The 17,369-nt window shown below is 43.3% G+C and overlaps 1 protein-coding gene across 5 annotated transcripts in view; it reads left to right on the top strand.

The window, feature by feature from the left end:
• Positions 1-11,278, top strand: part of GABRA2 (gamma-aminobutyric acid type A receptor subunit alpha2) — a 78,379-nt gene extending 67,101 nt beyond the window's left edge. For all 5 annotated transcript variants that reach the window (XM_068137638.1, XM_068137642.1, XM_068137641.1 and 2 more), the window contains exon 10: positions 2,562-11,278. In XM_068137638.1, coding sequence (XP_067993739.1) covers positions 2,562-2,870 — 309 coding nt within the window. In that variant the 3' untranslated portion in view covers positions 2,871-11,278. The remainder of the gene's footprint in view (positions 1-2,561) is intronic.
• Positions 11,279-17,369: the final 6,091 nt, after the last annotated feature.

Below are 17,369 nucleotides of genomic sequence, written 5' to 3'. Positions count from 1 at the left end.
GAGCCTCCTCTTCTCCAGGCTGAACAACCCCAATGTGCTTAAGGAAGCAAAATGTGCAATTAATGGTAAAGGGGAATCAGAGGGAATAAGTTCACTGTTTATAAGTCTTTTTGATTCCTGAATGAGTGTGGACTATCCATAGCTGCAGGATCTGTTCCCTTGTGCTAGAAGCAGATGCTGAGTCAGTACAAGTTTATCAGCATGTCATTAGTGAAGCTTTTCAGACTGGCATGCTGCCCTGGCACTGTAATAATGTAGAGGGCCATTAAAAACTCTCCCATCATCGTTTGGCTGCTCCTTTAAATTAATATAGCAGTGTCATCTCATGATCTCAGGACTGGGAGCTGTTTAACAGCCATGTAGTAATTCCTTCCCTGGGAAGGACAAAAGGAGACAATTCATTTGAATATTTGTCTCTCATTCACATGTCCAGTTCTCTATAATGGAATGGAATGGAATGGAATGGAATGGAATGGAATGGAATGGAATGGAATGGAATGGAATGGAATGGAATGGAATAGAATAGAATAGAATAGAATAGAATAGAATAGAATAGAATAGAATAGAATAGAATAGAATAGAATAGAATAGAATAGAATAGAATAGAATTAACCAGGTTGGAAAAGACCTTTGAGATCATCAAGTCCAACCTATCACCCAACACCATCTAATCAACTAAACCATGGCACCAAGTGCTTCATCCAGTCTCTTCCTAAACACCTCCAGTGATGGTGACTCCACCACCTCTCTGGACAGCCCATTCCAATTTTCTCCAACCTGACTTCACAAAAAGCTGACTTTTAACATATTCTTCTTCACAATGTTGATCTCCTTAATGACATTACAAGTACCTTTAGAAAGCATGCTCAGTGTGTCTGAAAGGAATGGATTATAGATCACTGGGGGTGTTCCTCTTGTGATTTGATTTGTTAATTTGCTCTCGCTTGTGCTGAACACCTTGTTTTCAGCTGTGCACCGAGAGCCAGGCTTTGTCTTCACCAAATGAAATGTTGACAGTCAGCTGCGTTCATGTTACATGGAAATTTCCATCTAAGTGCTGTCAACGTGGAATTTATCTCACAGGAAAACAGGTGCAGGGATAAGCTACGTGTTTGATCAGCTCTTTGTTGAAGTCAAGTCAATGAGCTGAATTCCCACCCCATTATTTCCATGTGACCTCATCTCCTGAGACAAGGGAGCTGGGGCACAGCATCTAATCACAGAGATGTCAAGATCTGTATATGGCTCTGAAAATTATAAAGCAGGAGCTAATTTGAAACCAAAATGGGAGATTGGGTAGATGCCTCACAGGGGGAAGTAACAAAATTGGAGTACACCTGTCACAAGAACGCCTCACTTGTGTTCAAATAAGAGTGATGCTAGATTGATGTGGGAAATCATGGCCTGATCTTCATTTTATTACAGTGCCAGGTAATCTGTTTGGTTTATTTTACCTTTTCCAGTCTATGCATTCACTCCTAGTTCTTTTAGCAGAGAACACTTTAAAGATCTTGCAGGTGTGTTGTAAGGAGCCAGATACAAAGCAGCTAGAGGAAGACCAGCTCTTTCCCAGTTATCCTTACAAGCACAGAGACCCTTCCTCAGAGAACTTGAGTAGGGCATCTGCTGGTGAAAGAGTCCATGCTTTTAGAGCATTGCTATCTTCCCTCTACCTTCTTTTGAACAAAATAGAATTAACCAGGTTGGAAAAGATCTTTGAGATTGAGTCCAACCAATCTCCCAACACCATCTAATCAAATAAACCATGGCACCAAGTGCCTCATCCAGTCTCTTCCTAAACACCTCCAGTGATGGTGACTCCACCTCCTCCCTGGGCAGCACATTTCAGTGGCCACTCTCGCTTTCTATGAAGAGCTTCTTCCTAACATCCAGCCTAAACTTCCCATGGCGCAGCTTGAGACTGTGTCCTCTTGTTCTGGTGCTGGCCAGCCAGGAGAAGAGACCAACCCCCACCTAGCTACAACCTCCCTTTAGGTAGTTGTAGACAGCAATAAGGTCTCCCCTGAGCCTTCTCTTCTCCAGGCTAAGCAACCCCATCCCCCTCAGCCTCTCCTCACAGGGCTGTGCTCCAAACTCCTCCCCAGCTTTGTTGTCCTTCTCTGGACACCTTCCAGCAACTCAACATCTTTCCTAAAGTGAGTGGCCCAGAACTGGACACAGTACTCAATGTGTGGCCTATCCAGTGCTGAGTACAGGGGCAGAATGACCTCCTTGCTCCTGCTGGCCACACTATTCCTGATCCAGGCCAGGATACCATTGGCCTTCTTGGCCACCTGGGCATGCTACTGGCTCATGTTCAGCCTACTACCAACCAGCACCCCCAGGTCCCTTTCTGTGTGGCTGCTCTCAGCCACTCTGACCCCAGATGGACTGGAATTGTCTTGCCTTTGTGTTTGCATTTGTCAGTATGGTGTTCCTGGTGTTTACTCTAGCATGCTCACGCAGACTCATTTGTTTCTCGAACGTTTGCAATGATGTTTTATTAAGTCTCTGCTGGGAAACACCCATTAAATATTTAACTTCATGCTGTCTTCCACTAGAAAAAAGAGAAAGCATCTGTCATTAAGAAAAACAATGCCTATGCAGTGGCTGTTGCCAACTATGCTCCAAATATTACCAAGGACTCAGTGCTACCAACCATCTCCAAGAGCGCTACGACCGCAGAACCCAACAAGGCAAAACCAGAGGCGAAGCCACAGGAAGCAAAGAAGACATTCAACAGCGTTAGCAAAATCGACAGAATGTCTAGAATAGTCTTTCCAGTCTTATTTGGCACTTTCAATTTAGTGTATTGGGCAACATATTTAAACAGGGAGCCCGTCTTACTTGGCTTTGCACCATCAACCTAAACGCTGCCCTGCACCGAGGACTCCAAGCATCATTCTAATCAGATAGGTTGTTCGCTATGTACAGTGCGACTAATAACTGCTAATCCCTGAACCATTGTGTACAGAGTGTATATAGATGTCTTCTCTGCCTGCCTCCAGAGGAGGGACGCAGTCTTAATTCATGGGTCCTGCAAACTGACAGCACCCACAGCAAATACAGCCAGCTCTTGGAAAAAAAAAACAAAACAACCAAACCAAACCAAACCAATAGTTCTAGCCAGGGGAAGTTGTGTTTAAACTAGGCTTCAAAGATACAGAGTGACATTCTCTCCAGCGTTGAGGAAACAAAGAGGTGATCCTACACCATTGTTTAGAAGCAGTATTTTTTTAATTTAAAGTTAAGATATTTTTCTACAAAGTGACTTAATTCCTACTTTCATGAAGGAGAAGCTGTCATTAAAAAAAAAAACAACCAAAAAAGGCAAAAAAAAAAAAGGTTTTGTTTTTTTTTTTCTTTTTAAGCAAGAGTTCTAACTGTTTCATACAACGGCAGTCCCACCCCTGTACATAACACAGTGCAGAGCTCACACACTTAACCTTCTGCTGGATGCTACTTAGGCTGGAAAGGTGGCAAAAGCCACAAGTTTCTTCCTTCTGTCCTGTCTGAAGCTGTTCACAAACTCTTCTGATTGATTTCAGGGACAAGCACCTGGAAAGCAAATTGCCAATATCCACCAACCTCCGCTGCTGAACCTCTTACTCTTTCCACCGCTTGCTTTGCTTGATGTTGTTAAGCCAGCTTGCCTGGTTCTGCAAAGTTGGGGTTGGCTTTTTTGGGTTTTTTTTATTGCTTTTTGACTTTCTTGTCAATTGGATCATTGTCAGGTTCAGAAAATCATAGTATCATAGTATCAGTCAGGGTTGGAAGGGACCACAAGGATCATCTAGTTCCAGACCCCCTGCCATGGGTAGGGGCACGCCACACTAGATCAGGCTGGCCAGAGCCTCATCCAGCCTGGTCTTAAACACCTCCAGGGATGGGGCCTCAACCACCTCCCTGGACAACCCATTCCAGGGCTTCACCACTCTCACGGTGAAGAACTTCCTCCTCACCTCCAGCCTGAATCTCCCCACCTCCAGCTTCATTCCATTGCTCCAGCTTCATCCCAAAGCACTCAGAAATTTTTTTTCAGGGTTAAGTATATCAGTAACTCACTCTTTTTTCTTTTCCCTTGCTTAATGTCATCCTGAAACCTGCCACTCAGATATTTACCTGTCTCTGACCCGAGGAAGTGCTGTTTTTCAAGGGAGACGAGCCCCATGATGCATTTAAGGTCAGGAAGTTGTCCACACAGCGAAATCTTAACTGCTGCTTTTGTAAATTGCAACTTGACGTTTCGCCGACACGACTTTCCAGCAACTTTGTATACTAGAAATGGGTTTTGCTAAGACTTGAATGCTATTTTTTTAAACAAAACAGGTCATGCATCATCAGTAGGCATCAACTGTACTTCATACACACAACCACAACCAAATTGGAGCTGCCATTTGCAGTTTTCTATGAGCATTTAACACCGCTCGGTGAAACTGTGGGTGGTTTATATTTTGTTCGTCCGAGCCTTTGCAAAGGTTCTTTCTGCCCCTAAAGGCCTGGGAGACCATGACATCAGTAAGGATTGTGTACTGTATTTAGATTTTTAGTCCACTTGGCCAGCCCAAAACTCTTTTTGAGTCACACATGCATTAGCAGTTATTAGTTGACCTTTAAAGTGAGCTGCACCTTTATGATGACGTCTTCTAGTAGAGACATGATGTAGTCGTACAGTGTCATTTATTGCAGTTTTGTACAGTACTTGAGTATAGTGCATACAATAGAGATGTTCAAACAACAATTGTACAAATATTTCTAAAAATCAAATAAAAAAAAACCAACATGATGATAATGCTAATAATAATTCAAAAAAGGAAAAAAAAAAGAGAGTATCTTAAGACATGGAAGTGTGCTAAACAGGCAACAAAGAGAAACACTGCTTTCATCTGCTGGTTTATTTTCTTGCCTTTTCTTTGCCTTTAACGTGGCTCTGGGTTTGGTTTTGTTTTGTTTTGTACTTTGTGTGACAGTAGAGATGCCAAGGTCACAAATGCATATTATGAATAGAACGAAGAGTCAAGGCAAGAGCTGACATGGGGGAGAATAAAGCTGTTTTGTAAGTCGTGAAAGGAAAGGGAGAAGCACGGACAAGGTGTGGATCCCTTGAAGTCCCTCTGATTAAACTGTCAGATGAAACCTTTCTCACCAACAGTAGTTAAAAACCAAACAAAGAGCACTTTACTCAGAACATTAAAATAAAGATGTCCTTATTTTCATATATATATTTATACAGATATTTAGATCTTCCATGTGACATGGAGGTGTGTGCAATAGTCTGGTTATGAGCGTAAGGCTGGAAGGCAAGCAATAAGAAACCAACCAACCAACCAACCAAAAAACCAACACAAAAAGGTTTTGGTTTTCTTCTTTTTTTTTCCTTTCCATGGTATGGTTATACATTTTAAAACTGTTGTTTCATTTGTAAAGTCTAAGTTATCCCTTCAACTTCACCTTCTGTCCAGGTATGAATAAATAAATATATAAATATGTAGATATGTACAAAGAACTGTAAATATTAGCACTGTAGAAAAAAAACACCACCCAAATCCCTTCACTTTTAACTCTGTTTTTGGCAAAGGGCTCTGACTGTATAGTTTAATGGAGGCCCATGCTGAACTGCTCCTGACCTTGAGTAGCTTGGTTATGACTTTTTTTTTGTAGCTGAGGTCTCCTTCCTGTGTCCTGGTGGGAGTTCTTACCTTCTAGCCCCATCAGCAAGACCTAGGAACTCGCCGAACCTCGCTGGACTGGCCTATGAGAAACAGAGCTGGTGTTTCACCCTCGGCCACAGCCCAGGGACTCCAAACCCTCCAGAGTGTTTCAACAATGTTGTGTATTGCTCCCTACAGGACACTATATAGTCAGAACTCCCCTCTACAGACGTGAGTGTGCTCAGAGGCATGGTGGATTACCTGATAAGGAAGGATTTTGCATCCGTAAGCCAAGCAAGGCACCCCTCGAAGGTTTTACCAATACAAGTCTTCTCCAACAAGACTTCTTCTCTGGAAGAGAACACCTGTGTAATCCAGAGCTGCATGCAGAAAGCAGATCTTCAGTTTGCACAAGAAGGATGATGCTGCCTCATGTTAGGCAGCTCTGCTGCTACTAGTGCAATTGTTCTCCCACTCACTGACCATTTGTCTATGCTTGTGTTATGCTTAGGGTCAGTCAGACAAGGAAGCAGGTGTTTAGCAGGGGCTAGAGTTGCCTTTATTGCTCTCTAATACAGAAAAGCATCTGAATACTATCTGAATGCACTCAGCTGGAAATAACACACTTTCAATAGCCAAATGCAGTTACTGTGGGAATCAGCAGGGCTTTTGAATGCCTTAGCTCCAGAAAAGTTTCACTTTCACCTTAGTTTTAGTAGGTCTGTGTTAAAGCAGACTCAGTTCTGCGGGACGCAGGAGCCTGTTTCGTTGTTTCCCTGCTGAAAACACTCAGAGTAAGCTATGCATAGGGTGTAAATTGAGTAAGGGAATTTGAGTATGCATTGTGCAGGGAACAGCAGGATAGAAGAGTGAGGCCTTCTCTTCATTTAGCAGGGTCACCTGTGTCCTGCACTGTAGAGCTGGTCTCACAAATTGATGTGCCAAATACCTAGTGTGCCAAGTTTCAGTTAACTCGAGTAAAACTTCCAAGTTTTAACTCCTTCAAGCAGAGAGAGAGAGAGGATGAGTGAGCAAATGGAAGTCTCTTCACTATCAAAAGCTTGCACATGGAATCTAGCAGTGAAATATTTTTGTTGGCCTATTCATGTAACTTATTTTCCCCATTTTTCTTGGGTGAGAGTGTCATATATTTCATGTGACTTAGGAGGTGAATACAATAAATAGAATGATATAATGCCATGGTAAACTCGGACTGGGAGGACCAGAATTGAGAATGAAGCTTATGAAATAGATTTCCAGTGTAGCACTGAGTGCATGTGGTCAGTAAGCTAACAGTAAATTGCAAGTCAGCCTGAAGCTGTGGAGGTCAGCAGGGGTTATCAGCCAGGGCTGTCTGCTGGGGAGCTGACAAACTGCTTTTCAAAGAGTGGCTTCCAAACCTCTCAGTTTTGTTGTAGCCAATGAAATTATCTTCACTCTCCATATCTGGGTTAATTCAACTTGAAACTTCTGCATTGTTTTAAAAAGAATAATTAATTGGTGGATGTTCTGAGGTGGGAGCTTTGGTTTGGAAGACTACTTGTTCCACTGAGCATTATGCTAGCTGGAGGAGCTAGTTGGCCTGGAGGCACAGGAGAGTGAAGGAAAGAGCTTCACTTGACACCAGGCAGGAGCCTTGCTGAATCTCCTTCCCTTCCCAGTGACTGTAGTAAGACTTTTCAGAAGTGGCTGAGCATAAACTGCATTAAAGGAAGCAGAAGCATGTGGAAGGAGGTAGGGATGTGTGGGGTAAGAAGTAGGAAAGAGAAGCAGCTTTGTTAGTGCTTGGTAGAGACTGTGAGATGATTGAGGAAGAAGCCGTTGAGGCAGGTAATAATGTGTGGTTTTGTTTCAGCTTCAGTTCTGAGCCTTCATTGCTATGTGTGAGTTGTAGGAGAATAGCTCAAGAGTGTAAAGTTGAAATACTTCTTGTGTAATTGTGCTGAATTTGAGAGACATGAGTTGTGCCTTCAAAACTGAGGCTTCTGCTGACTGCTTTGTGAAAACCATGCAACGTTGTGTGCTTCCTACCATATGGCCCTTCGAGGGCAGAGAAGGAAAAGAAGCTTCAGGAATTAAGTAGAACTTTGTTAATTCCAGGTTTTGTTGAGAGATGTGACTTTTACTTAAGCACAGATAATCAGCATCCATCCTTCTCCCCCCTCATTCCTACTTGGTGGTGCCCAATTTTTTGCCTTGGCCTTTCACTGAGTAGGTGAATTCTATGCCTCTGAACATTTCCATTCCTAACAAATATGCATGAACATGGAATGTGGCTTTCAGGATGGAATGTGGCTTTCAGTATGGAATGTGGCTTTCAGGATGGAATGTGGCTTTCAGTATGGAATGTGGCTTTCAGTATGGAATATGAATCTATCATCAGCCTGTGCCTGATGATGCCTAGACACATAATGCTGAGATTTAGAAAGCAATGCAGTGGGGTTTAAAGCAGAGGAAGACATCATTTTAAAATGAGCCCAGAAAGCTCATTTAAAAACCCACAGCAAAAGATAAATGTACAAATGTCTAAACACATCTAAATAACATCCCTAAGTGTGGTATAATTTGATGTCACATATGAAGTTTTTGTCTTGAAGACATTGAAGCAAAGTGAATTTGTATGAAAGTCAGTTCACACTTCAGCCCCCAGTAAAGGAGGTGGCTCTGTAGAAAGCAGAGTTTTAGGATTCCTTCCACTTTTCCCCAGTGCCAAGCATCCTGCTAGAATGCTTCATCACTGTAGACCTTTAGTAGCAGAAGCTAGAAGCTCAAAAGTAGATTTCAATGAATGGCTGATGTTAACCACATTAAAAGTTTGTTTTCCTCTACTTCAAACCATTTCATTTTCTAGATTCAGCTATTTCTAAGTGAATGAATCCTTGAACTCATGCTTTGGAGTCTGTGATTACATCTTACTGTAAGAGACTAAACTTTGAGGGCTTGATGTCTCTGGCTGAGATCAGGGCAAAATCTGCACTGGATTTAAACCCAAAGTGATTGGCATCCGCAGGATGTTCATTTATGTCACTGAATTCAGTAAGGATATTTGACAGAAGGGGAGTACCCCTGAGAGCAGCCCTGGGCCTCTTCCTTGGCACAGAGATGCTCAGTGCTTTAACCCATGAAAATAAGGCCTTAGAAGACAAGCCAACCATACTGAAATAAAGGACATGGTGTCTGCTCCATTCCTGCTATAGATTAATGCCTTTAAGAATATTAGGAGGTAGGAATAGCTGACAACACTTGCAAGAAAGGAATTTGGAGGGTAGTTTAAAATAGGCCAGGTGATGTCTACTCTTCCTCTAGTGTTCAGTCTACCTAAAGATATATAGATATATTTTTTATTGCTGAATGATTCAAAAGTTATATTTTCCTTTCACATGTTAATTCCTTATCGAATGTTGTGAATGATTCACTTGATCAGGGGGCCTGGAGGGTGTCTTTGTGCATTTGAGGCTTTTTTTATGACTGCACTGAGTGCTTTCACTCATCTGATACTCAGAGGTGAGCTGCAACAGGTTGAAGTGGCGTGTTGGCTTTCCAGTACTTCATCCATCTACCTGTGCTGTTGAGGATGGATGGAAGCAGAGAATGGAAGACGATATTGCTTTGATCAGCTGCTTTTGATATTCTTTCTTAGATGTTCATTTTTGGCTGAATTTATCAGTTTCTAGGCTACTGTAGCTTAGCATTAGCATGGAATGCAATGTAGTACTTTACATCTATTAGAATACATATGTACAATATGCACCGTATCTATAAACTGGTACAAGAATCAGGTCCTGCACAGCACCCCCTTCAACCATCTCCCTTCCAAATAGTCACTTTATTAGGAAACATTTGAAGGCACTTTAATGGAAGTGATTACACTAAGCCTTGTTATGCTTGACTTGCAAAACAAAAACACATAAAAAGGAGAAAAAAGAGAAAAGAAAAAAAAAAGGAGAAAAAAGAGAAAGGGAGGAAGGAAAAAAGGAGAAAAGAGAGAAAAGGAGAAAAAGGAAAAAGGAAAAGGAGAAAAAAGAGAAAAGGAGGAAAAAAGAAAATAAAAAAGAGAAAAGAGAAAAGAAAAAAGAGAAAAGGGGGAAAGGTGAAGAAAAAGGAGGAAGGAGAAAAAAGGAGAAAAAGGAGAGGAAAAGAGAAAGGAGAAAAGAAAAAAGGAGAAAAAGGGAGGGGGAAAAGGATAAAGAAGAGAAAAGGAGATAAAGGAGGGAAAAATGGATAAAGAGGAGAAAAGGAGGTAAAGGAGGGAAAAAAGGAGAAAGTGGAGAAAAGGAGAAAAAGGAGAGGGAAAAAGGAGAAAGGAGAAAAGAAAAAAGGAGACAAAGGAGGGGAAAAAAGGAGAAAGAGGAGAAAAGAAAAAGGAGAGAAAGGAGGGGAAAAAGGAGAAAAGAGAATAGAAGAAAAAGGAGGAAAGGGAGAAAAGAGAAAAGGAGAAAAGAGAAAAGGAGAAAAAAGAGAGAAGAAGGAAAAAAATGAGGAAAGAAGAAAAAAGGAGGAAAAATGAATAGGAGAGAAAAGAGAAAAGGAGGAAAAATGGAGAAAAAAAAAGGAGAAAAAGGGGAAAAAGAAATGGGGGAAAAAGAAAAGGAGAAAAAAAGAGAAAAAGGGATAAAAGAGAAATGGAGGAAAAAAGAAAAGGAGAAACGAGAAATGGAGGAAAAGAGAAAAGGAGAAAAAAGAGAAAAGGAGGAAGAAAAGGAGAAAAAGGAGGAAAAAAGAAAAGGAAAAAAAAAGGAGAAAAAAGGAGGCAAAAAGAAAAGAAGAAAAAAGAAAAGGAGAAAAAAGAGAAAAGAAAAAAGGAGGAAAAAAAGGAGAAAAAAAAAAAGGAAAAAAAAGGGGGAAAAGAGAAATGGAGAAAAAAGAAAAGGAGGCAAAAAGAAAAGGAGTAAAAAGAGAAAAGGAGAAAAAAATAGGAAAAAAAGAGGAAAAAGAAAAGGAGAAAAAAGGAGAAAAAAATATGAATTAAAAAATCAGAAAAAAAAGCAGAAAAAAAAAGCAAAAATGAGAAAAAAAATAAAACTACTGCAGAGTCTGCTTCAGACCCTGGTAGCAAATTCTCAGCCGGGCTGGAGTCAGAGAGCATTTATGTATTGTACGACAAACCTACTTCAGTGAGTCACTTAGACACGAAGATGGGTAGGAGTTTGAGACCAGATGATGCTTCCAGTACCTTAACAATTAACAATAAAATAAAATAATAATTTCTATATATATATATCATTCTTTATTTATTTTTCCAATGACAACAAGAAGAATGGAACCGAGAAATTCACAGCAAATCAACCACCAGTCGAATACTGCACACAGTAAGAACCTGCATGATAAATGTAAGTATACTTAACCTCGAGCATCAGCGTCACAGCCAACCTTCTTGGGTGACAGTTCACTTATTCAGTAGGTTTCATAGCTATAAATAATTCCAAGAGGATGATACTACTCTGTAATTTGTGACCTTGTTTTAACTGGAAGAAGTTGTTAACTTTTCTAAGATGTAAAAGAGATAACTGGATTTCTGTTTGAATGTGTCACTGCTTGCTCTTCGAGACTATTTATTAACCACAGGCAAAAATACTGCTCAACATTATCTTTTTGTACCTCTTATTAAAGTTAATTTAAATATAGCACATTTTGCATTGGGGTGTTTAATGCTCTGGCAGCACCAATCCACCACCTCCCTGGGCAACCTGGTCCTGTGTCTCACAGCCCTCACTGTAAAGAATTTTCTTCTTCATAACCTTCAGTCTAAATCTGCCCTCCTCAAGCTTTCATCCATTCCCTCTTGTCCTCCCCCTTGTTCCTTGTGCCCATTGTGTCCTGTCATTGGGCACCACTGAGAAAAGCCTGGCCCCATCTTCCTGATACCCACCCCTTAAGTATGTCATAGATTCATAAGATGGTTTAGGTTGATGGTTAAAGATCATCTAGCTCCAAACCATGCTTCCATGAGCAGGGACACCTTCCATGGGCAGGGACACCTTCCACTAGCCCAGGTTGTTCAAGGCCTCGTCCAACCTGATCTTGATCACCTCCAGGGAAGGGGCATCCACCACCTCCCTGGGCAACCTGGTCCTGTGTCTCACAGCCCTCACTGTAAAGAATTTTCTTCTTCCTAACCTTCAGTTTAACTCTGTCCTCCTCAAGCTTCCATCCGTTCCCTCTTGTCCTCCCCCTTGCTCCTCCTCATGTTTAGATGGAACTTCCTCTGTATAAGCCTGTGCCCATTGTGTCCTGTCACTGGGCACCACTGAGAAAAGACTGGCCCCATCCTCCTGATACCTACCCTTTAAGTATGTCATAGATTCATAAGATGGTTTAGGTTGATGGTTAAAGATCATCTAGCTCCAAACCCCCCCTTCCATGAGCAGGGACACCTTCCATAGGCAGGGACACCTTCCACTAGCCCAGGTTGTTCAAGGCCTCATCCAACCTGGTCTTGAACACCTCCAGGGAGGGGGCATCCACCACCTCCCTGGGCAACCTGGTCCTGTGTCTCACAGCCCTCACTGTAAAGAATTTTCTTCTTCCTAACCTCCACTCTAAATCTGCCCTCCTCAAGCTTCCATCCATTCCCTCTTGTCCTCCCCCTTGTTCCTCCTCATGTTTAGATGGAACTTCCTATGTATAAGCCTGTGCCCATTGTGTACTGTCACTGGGCACCACTGAGAAAAGACTGGCCCCATCCTCCTGACAACCACCCTTTAAGTATGTCATAGATCCATAAGAGGGTTTGGGGACCTTAAAGATCATCCAAACCCCCCTGCCATGGTCAGGGACACCTTCCACTAGCCCAGGTTGTTCAAGGCCTCGTCAAACCTAGTCTTGAACACCTCCAGGGAAGGGGACATCCACCACCCCCCTGAGCAATCTGTTCCAGTGTCTCACCACCCTCACTGTAAAGAATTTCTTCCTAATCTCCAGCCTAAATCTGCCCTCCTCAAGCTTCAATCCATTCCCTCTTGTCCTATCCCTACAAGCCCTTGTAAAAAGTCCCTTTCTGGCTTTCTTGTAGTCCCCTTCATGTACTGGAAGGTCTCTATAAGGTCCCCCTGTAGTCTTCTTCAAGCTGAACAGCCATTACTGTCCCCATAGGGGAGGTGATCCCACCCTCTGACCATCCTTATGTCCCTCCTCTGGACCTGTTCCAGCAGCTCAATGTCCTTCTTATGCTGGCGGACCCCAGAACTGGACGCAGCAAACAACACCTCCTGGAGCTGCTGGATCAATTTGACTTCCTTTTCATTTCTTCCCCTTCACAAAGCACCTTGTATTATAAAGCAAGGCAGCATCCTAATGCCAAGGTAAAAGTAAAGGATCAAGCTACTGGTGAAGCAGCAGTCTGTTTGGCTTGTCCCTTTGCACAGTTCCTTCTTCTTGGGTGCAAAAATGTACGCAGACAAAATATGGTTGGAGGGTGAAATATGCTTGCAGTGTTCTCTTACTAGCAACTGTCCAAAGATAGCTATTAGTCCATTGGAAAATGGGTTTCTTCTACTTACTCTCTCTCTCTATATATATATTTTCCCCCTGAATATTTCACCAGTATCAAAGAGTGTTTTTATGCTCTTTGAAATGCTGAGGGATTCCTAGCAATGCAGAAAATGGTCTATAATACAGTATGTTCTTGTTCAGAAAACTTTGCAGTGCACCCATCAGATTGTCACTGAGGAGGGTTTCAGCAGAATGCTTTGTGTACAAACCTGAAGCCAATAGATGGCCTGAGTAATAGTTGCAGAGTACAGAATCACAGAAACATTCAGGTTGGAAAATACCCTCAGGATCACCAACTCCAACCCAGCACCCTACTCTACAAGGGTCACCCCTGAACCATAGCCTGAAGCACCACATCCAAACCAGCTTTAAACACATCCAGGCTTGGGGACTCAACCACCTCCCTGGGCAGCACATTCCAATCCCTGACCACTCTTAACCTGACAAAATGTTTCCTACTGTCCAGTCTAAACCTACCCAGTTGTAGCTTGAGGCTATTTTCTCTTGTTCTATCACTAATTAGCTGTGAGAAGAGACCAGCAGCAGCCTCTCCACAACCTCCTTTCAGGTAGTTGTAGAGAGCAATGAGGTCTCCCTTCAGCCTCCTCTGTTTCAAACTATCCCCAGCTTCTTCAGTTCCTCTTCATCAGATTTATTCTCCAGGCCCTTCCCAGCTTCCTTGCCCTCCTCTGCCCTGGCTCCAACACCTCCATATCTCTCTTGTATGAGATGCCCAAAACTGGACACAATACTCAAGGTGTGGTCTCCCCAGAGCTGAGTACCAGGGGACAATCCCCTCCCTGCTCCTGCTGGACACAGCATTTCCAATCCCAGCCAGGAAGCCATTGGCTTTCTTGGCTACCTGGGCACACTGCTGGCTCCTGTTCAGCTGCTTGTCCATTAGAACCCCCAGGTCCCTTTCTGCCAGACAGCTTTCCAGCCACACTTCCCCAAGCCTGTAACAACGCTTGGGGTGGCTGTGACCCAAGTGCAGGCATTTGGCCTTGTGAAGCTCATCCCTTTGATGCTGGCCATGGATCCAATCTATCAAAACTTCCACCAGACAGGAGAAGAGAAACATTTAACTAGATCCAGTATGAAAATCAGTTTGAAGAGTTGTGCTTGGTGCTTGTGGCAAAGAGGAGCCACAGTGAAAGATGAACATTCATAGCATGATAAATATCGAAGAGCCACATGGCTTTCAATGTCTTTGCAGACCTTTTGAAATCCTAACCTTAAGTATTAAAGAGGAAGGCATTCAATGTCTCCTCCACTCTCCAAAGACCACCATCATCTCTTTTTATTGCTAATACTGGACACGAGTGCCAAAGTGCAAAGAAGAGTTTTATGATAGTGTTGTTTGATGGATTGGACTTGATGATCTCAAAGGTCTTTTCCAACCTGTTCTGTTCTGTTCTATTCTATTCCTATTCCTATTCCTATTCCTATTCCTATTCCTATTCCTATTCCTATTCCTATTCCTATTCTATTTCTATTTATATTCTATCATTCTATTCTATTCTATTCTATTCTATTCTATTCTATTCTACTCTACTCTACTCTACTCTATTCTATTCTATTCTATTCAGCAGTGGTGAGGCTGCACTTTGAGTACTGTGTTCAGTTTTGGGGCCCTCACTCCAAGAAGTGGAGCTGCTGGAGTGTGTCCAGAGAAGGGCAATGAAGCTGGTGAAGGGTCAGGTCTAGTGAGGAGTGGCTGAGGCAGCTGGGGTTGCTTAGTCTGGAGAAGAGAAGGCTGAGGAGAGTCCTCATTGCTCCCTGCAACTACCTGAAGGGAAGTCACAGTGAGGTGAGGGTTGGCCTCTTCTCCCTAGTATCAAGTCATAGGATGAGAGGAAATGGCCTGAAATTGTGGCAGGCTAGGTTTAGTTTGGATACTAGGACAAATTTCCATATAGAAAGAGTGCTCAGGCATTGGAATAGGTTACCCAGGGAGGTGTTGGACTCACTGTTCCTGAAGGTGTTCAAGAAAGCAGCCAAGTTTTCTTCAGATTCCACTACAACACAGCTTAGATGTAGAACAGGTGAATACACCAGAAGGCACAATAATTGCCCTCTAACTCTGGAGACAGGTTGCCTTGAATATAAATATATTACAAAAAGAAATTAATCTCTCTTTTTCTTTCTTTTATTTGATTCTCTAGCTGCATTCATCAAAATCCCCAAGATATACTCAAGTCTTAACAACTGAGCCAGAGGCAGTATATGACTGATCTTGTTTTCTGTTGCCCTCCAAGTGACCTGACTAATCTGAACAATTCAGAGTTTGGTTCTTGCTGAATTATAAGGCAAGTTAAGAAAAGTCTTGATTGAGCTTTCAAGGTCCCTTCCATCCCGTAACATTCTGTGATTGCACCACAAAACCTGGTGCATGCTGAAGAGGGAATAGAATAGAGTAGAATTAACCAGGTTGCAATAGACCTTCAAGATCAAGTCCAACCTACCCCCAACAACATCTAATCAACTAAACCATGGCATTAAGTGCCTCATCCAATCTCTTCTTAAACACCTGAGGGAGCTGGGGTTGCTTAGCCTGGAGAAGAGGAGGCTCAGGGGAGACCTTCTTGCTGTCTACAACTACCTGAAGGGAGGTTGTAGCCAGGTGGGGGTCGGTCTCTTCTTCCAGGCAACCAGCAGCAGAGCAAGAGAACACAGTCTCAAGCTGTGCTAGGTGAAGTTTAGGCTGAAGGTGAGGAGAAAGTTCTTCACAGAGTTGTTAGCCATTGGAATGTGCTGCCCAGGGAGGTGGTGGAGTCACTATCCCTGGAGGTGTTCAAGAGGGGATTGGATCTGGCACTTGATGCCATGGGTAAGTTAGTCACGAGGTGTTGGGTGACAGGTTGGAATTGATGATCTTTGAGGCCTTTTCCAACCTTATTGATTCTATGATTCTATGACCTCCTGTGATGGTGACTCTATATGAGTTACGCCTGACATGAACAAATCATGCTGTCCTGGGCAGGGTTAGGACAGGGTTAAGTCCTTGGTTTGGTTGGTTGGTTTGGTTGGTTGGAGTGGTTTTTTTTTTTTCCCCTTTGCAAAGAGCTGGGAGGGGCCAGAGCCAAGAGAGGCACCTGAACTAGCCAATGGTTATTTGATACCCTGTTGACTTCATGCTCACTACTTAAGGGAAGGGCCAGGGCAACACCTGCAGTGAGCAGGTGGCTGGGACACGACAGTGCAGGATCAAGTGGATGAGCCAAGCCTCCCCATTGAGGTCAGTGCTGCCTTTTGTATCACTGCTTGTGTATGCTTTCATTAGCAGCATTGTTCTTCCTGGTTGTTGTTCTTCTCTCTTTATGCTCTTCTGTCACATTCTTCTTATCTCAGCCCCCAGGGCTTTGCCTCTTCCTCTTGGTTGTTCTTTCCATTCCATGGGGGAGTACTTGTGTGAGATGCTGCATGGGGCTTTGCTGCTCACTGAGCCTGAACCACAACAGTCCTTTGTGGTGCCCAGTTCTGGGCCCCACAGTTTAGGGAAGATGTTGAGTTGCTGGAACCTGTCCAGAGAAGGGCAACAAAGCTGGGGAGGGGTTTGGAGCACAGCCTTGTGAGGAGAGGCTGAGGGAGCTGGGGTTGCTTAGCCTGGAGAAGAGGAGGCTCAGGGGTGACCTTATTGCTGTCTAGAACTACCTGAAGAGAGGTTATAGCCAGGAGGGGCTTGGTCTCTTCTCCCAGTACCAGAACAAGAGGACACAGTCTCAAGTTGTGCCAAGGGAGGTTTAGGCTGGAGGTGACAAGGAAGTTCTTCACAGAGGGAGTTGTTTGCCATTGGAATGTGCTGCCTAAGGAGGTGGTGGAGTCTCCATCCCTGGAGGTGTTCAAGAGGGGATTGGATGTGGCACTTGGTGCCATGGTCTAGTAGTCAGGAGGTGTTGGGTGATAGGTTGCACTTGATGATCTTTGAGGTCTTTTCCAACCTTATTGATTCTATGATTCTAAGAATCTACCTGCTGCAAGTTTTGCTCCATTCCCCCCAGTCCTATCACTCCCTGACACCCTCAAAAGTCCTTCCCCAGCTTTCTTGTAGCCCCCTTCAGATACTGGAAGACCACAATTATGTCTCTTCAGAGCCTTCTCTTCTCCAGACTGAACAGCTCCAACTCTCTCAGTCTGTCTCTGCAGGAGAGGAGCTCCAGCCCTCTGCCCATCCTCCTGGCCCTTCTGGGACATGTTCCAGCACATCCAGATCTTTCTTGCATGCAG

The sequence above is a fragment of the Melanerpes formicivorus genome, unplaced genomic scaffold (assembly GCF_026170545.1).
Source record: "Melanerpes formicivorus ecotype bairdi unplaced genomic scaffold, bMelFor1.0.p_v2 SCAF_4, whole genome shotgun sequence".
In the NCBI taxonomy this organism is placed as follows: Eukaryota; Metazoa; Chordata; class Aves; order Piciformes; family Picidae; genus Melanerpes; species Melanerpes formicivorus.
This window is presented reverse-complemented; position numbering and strand designations above follow the sequence as displayed.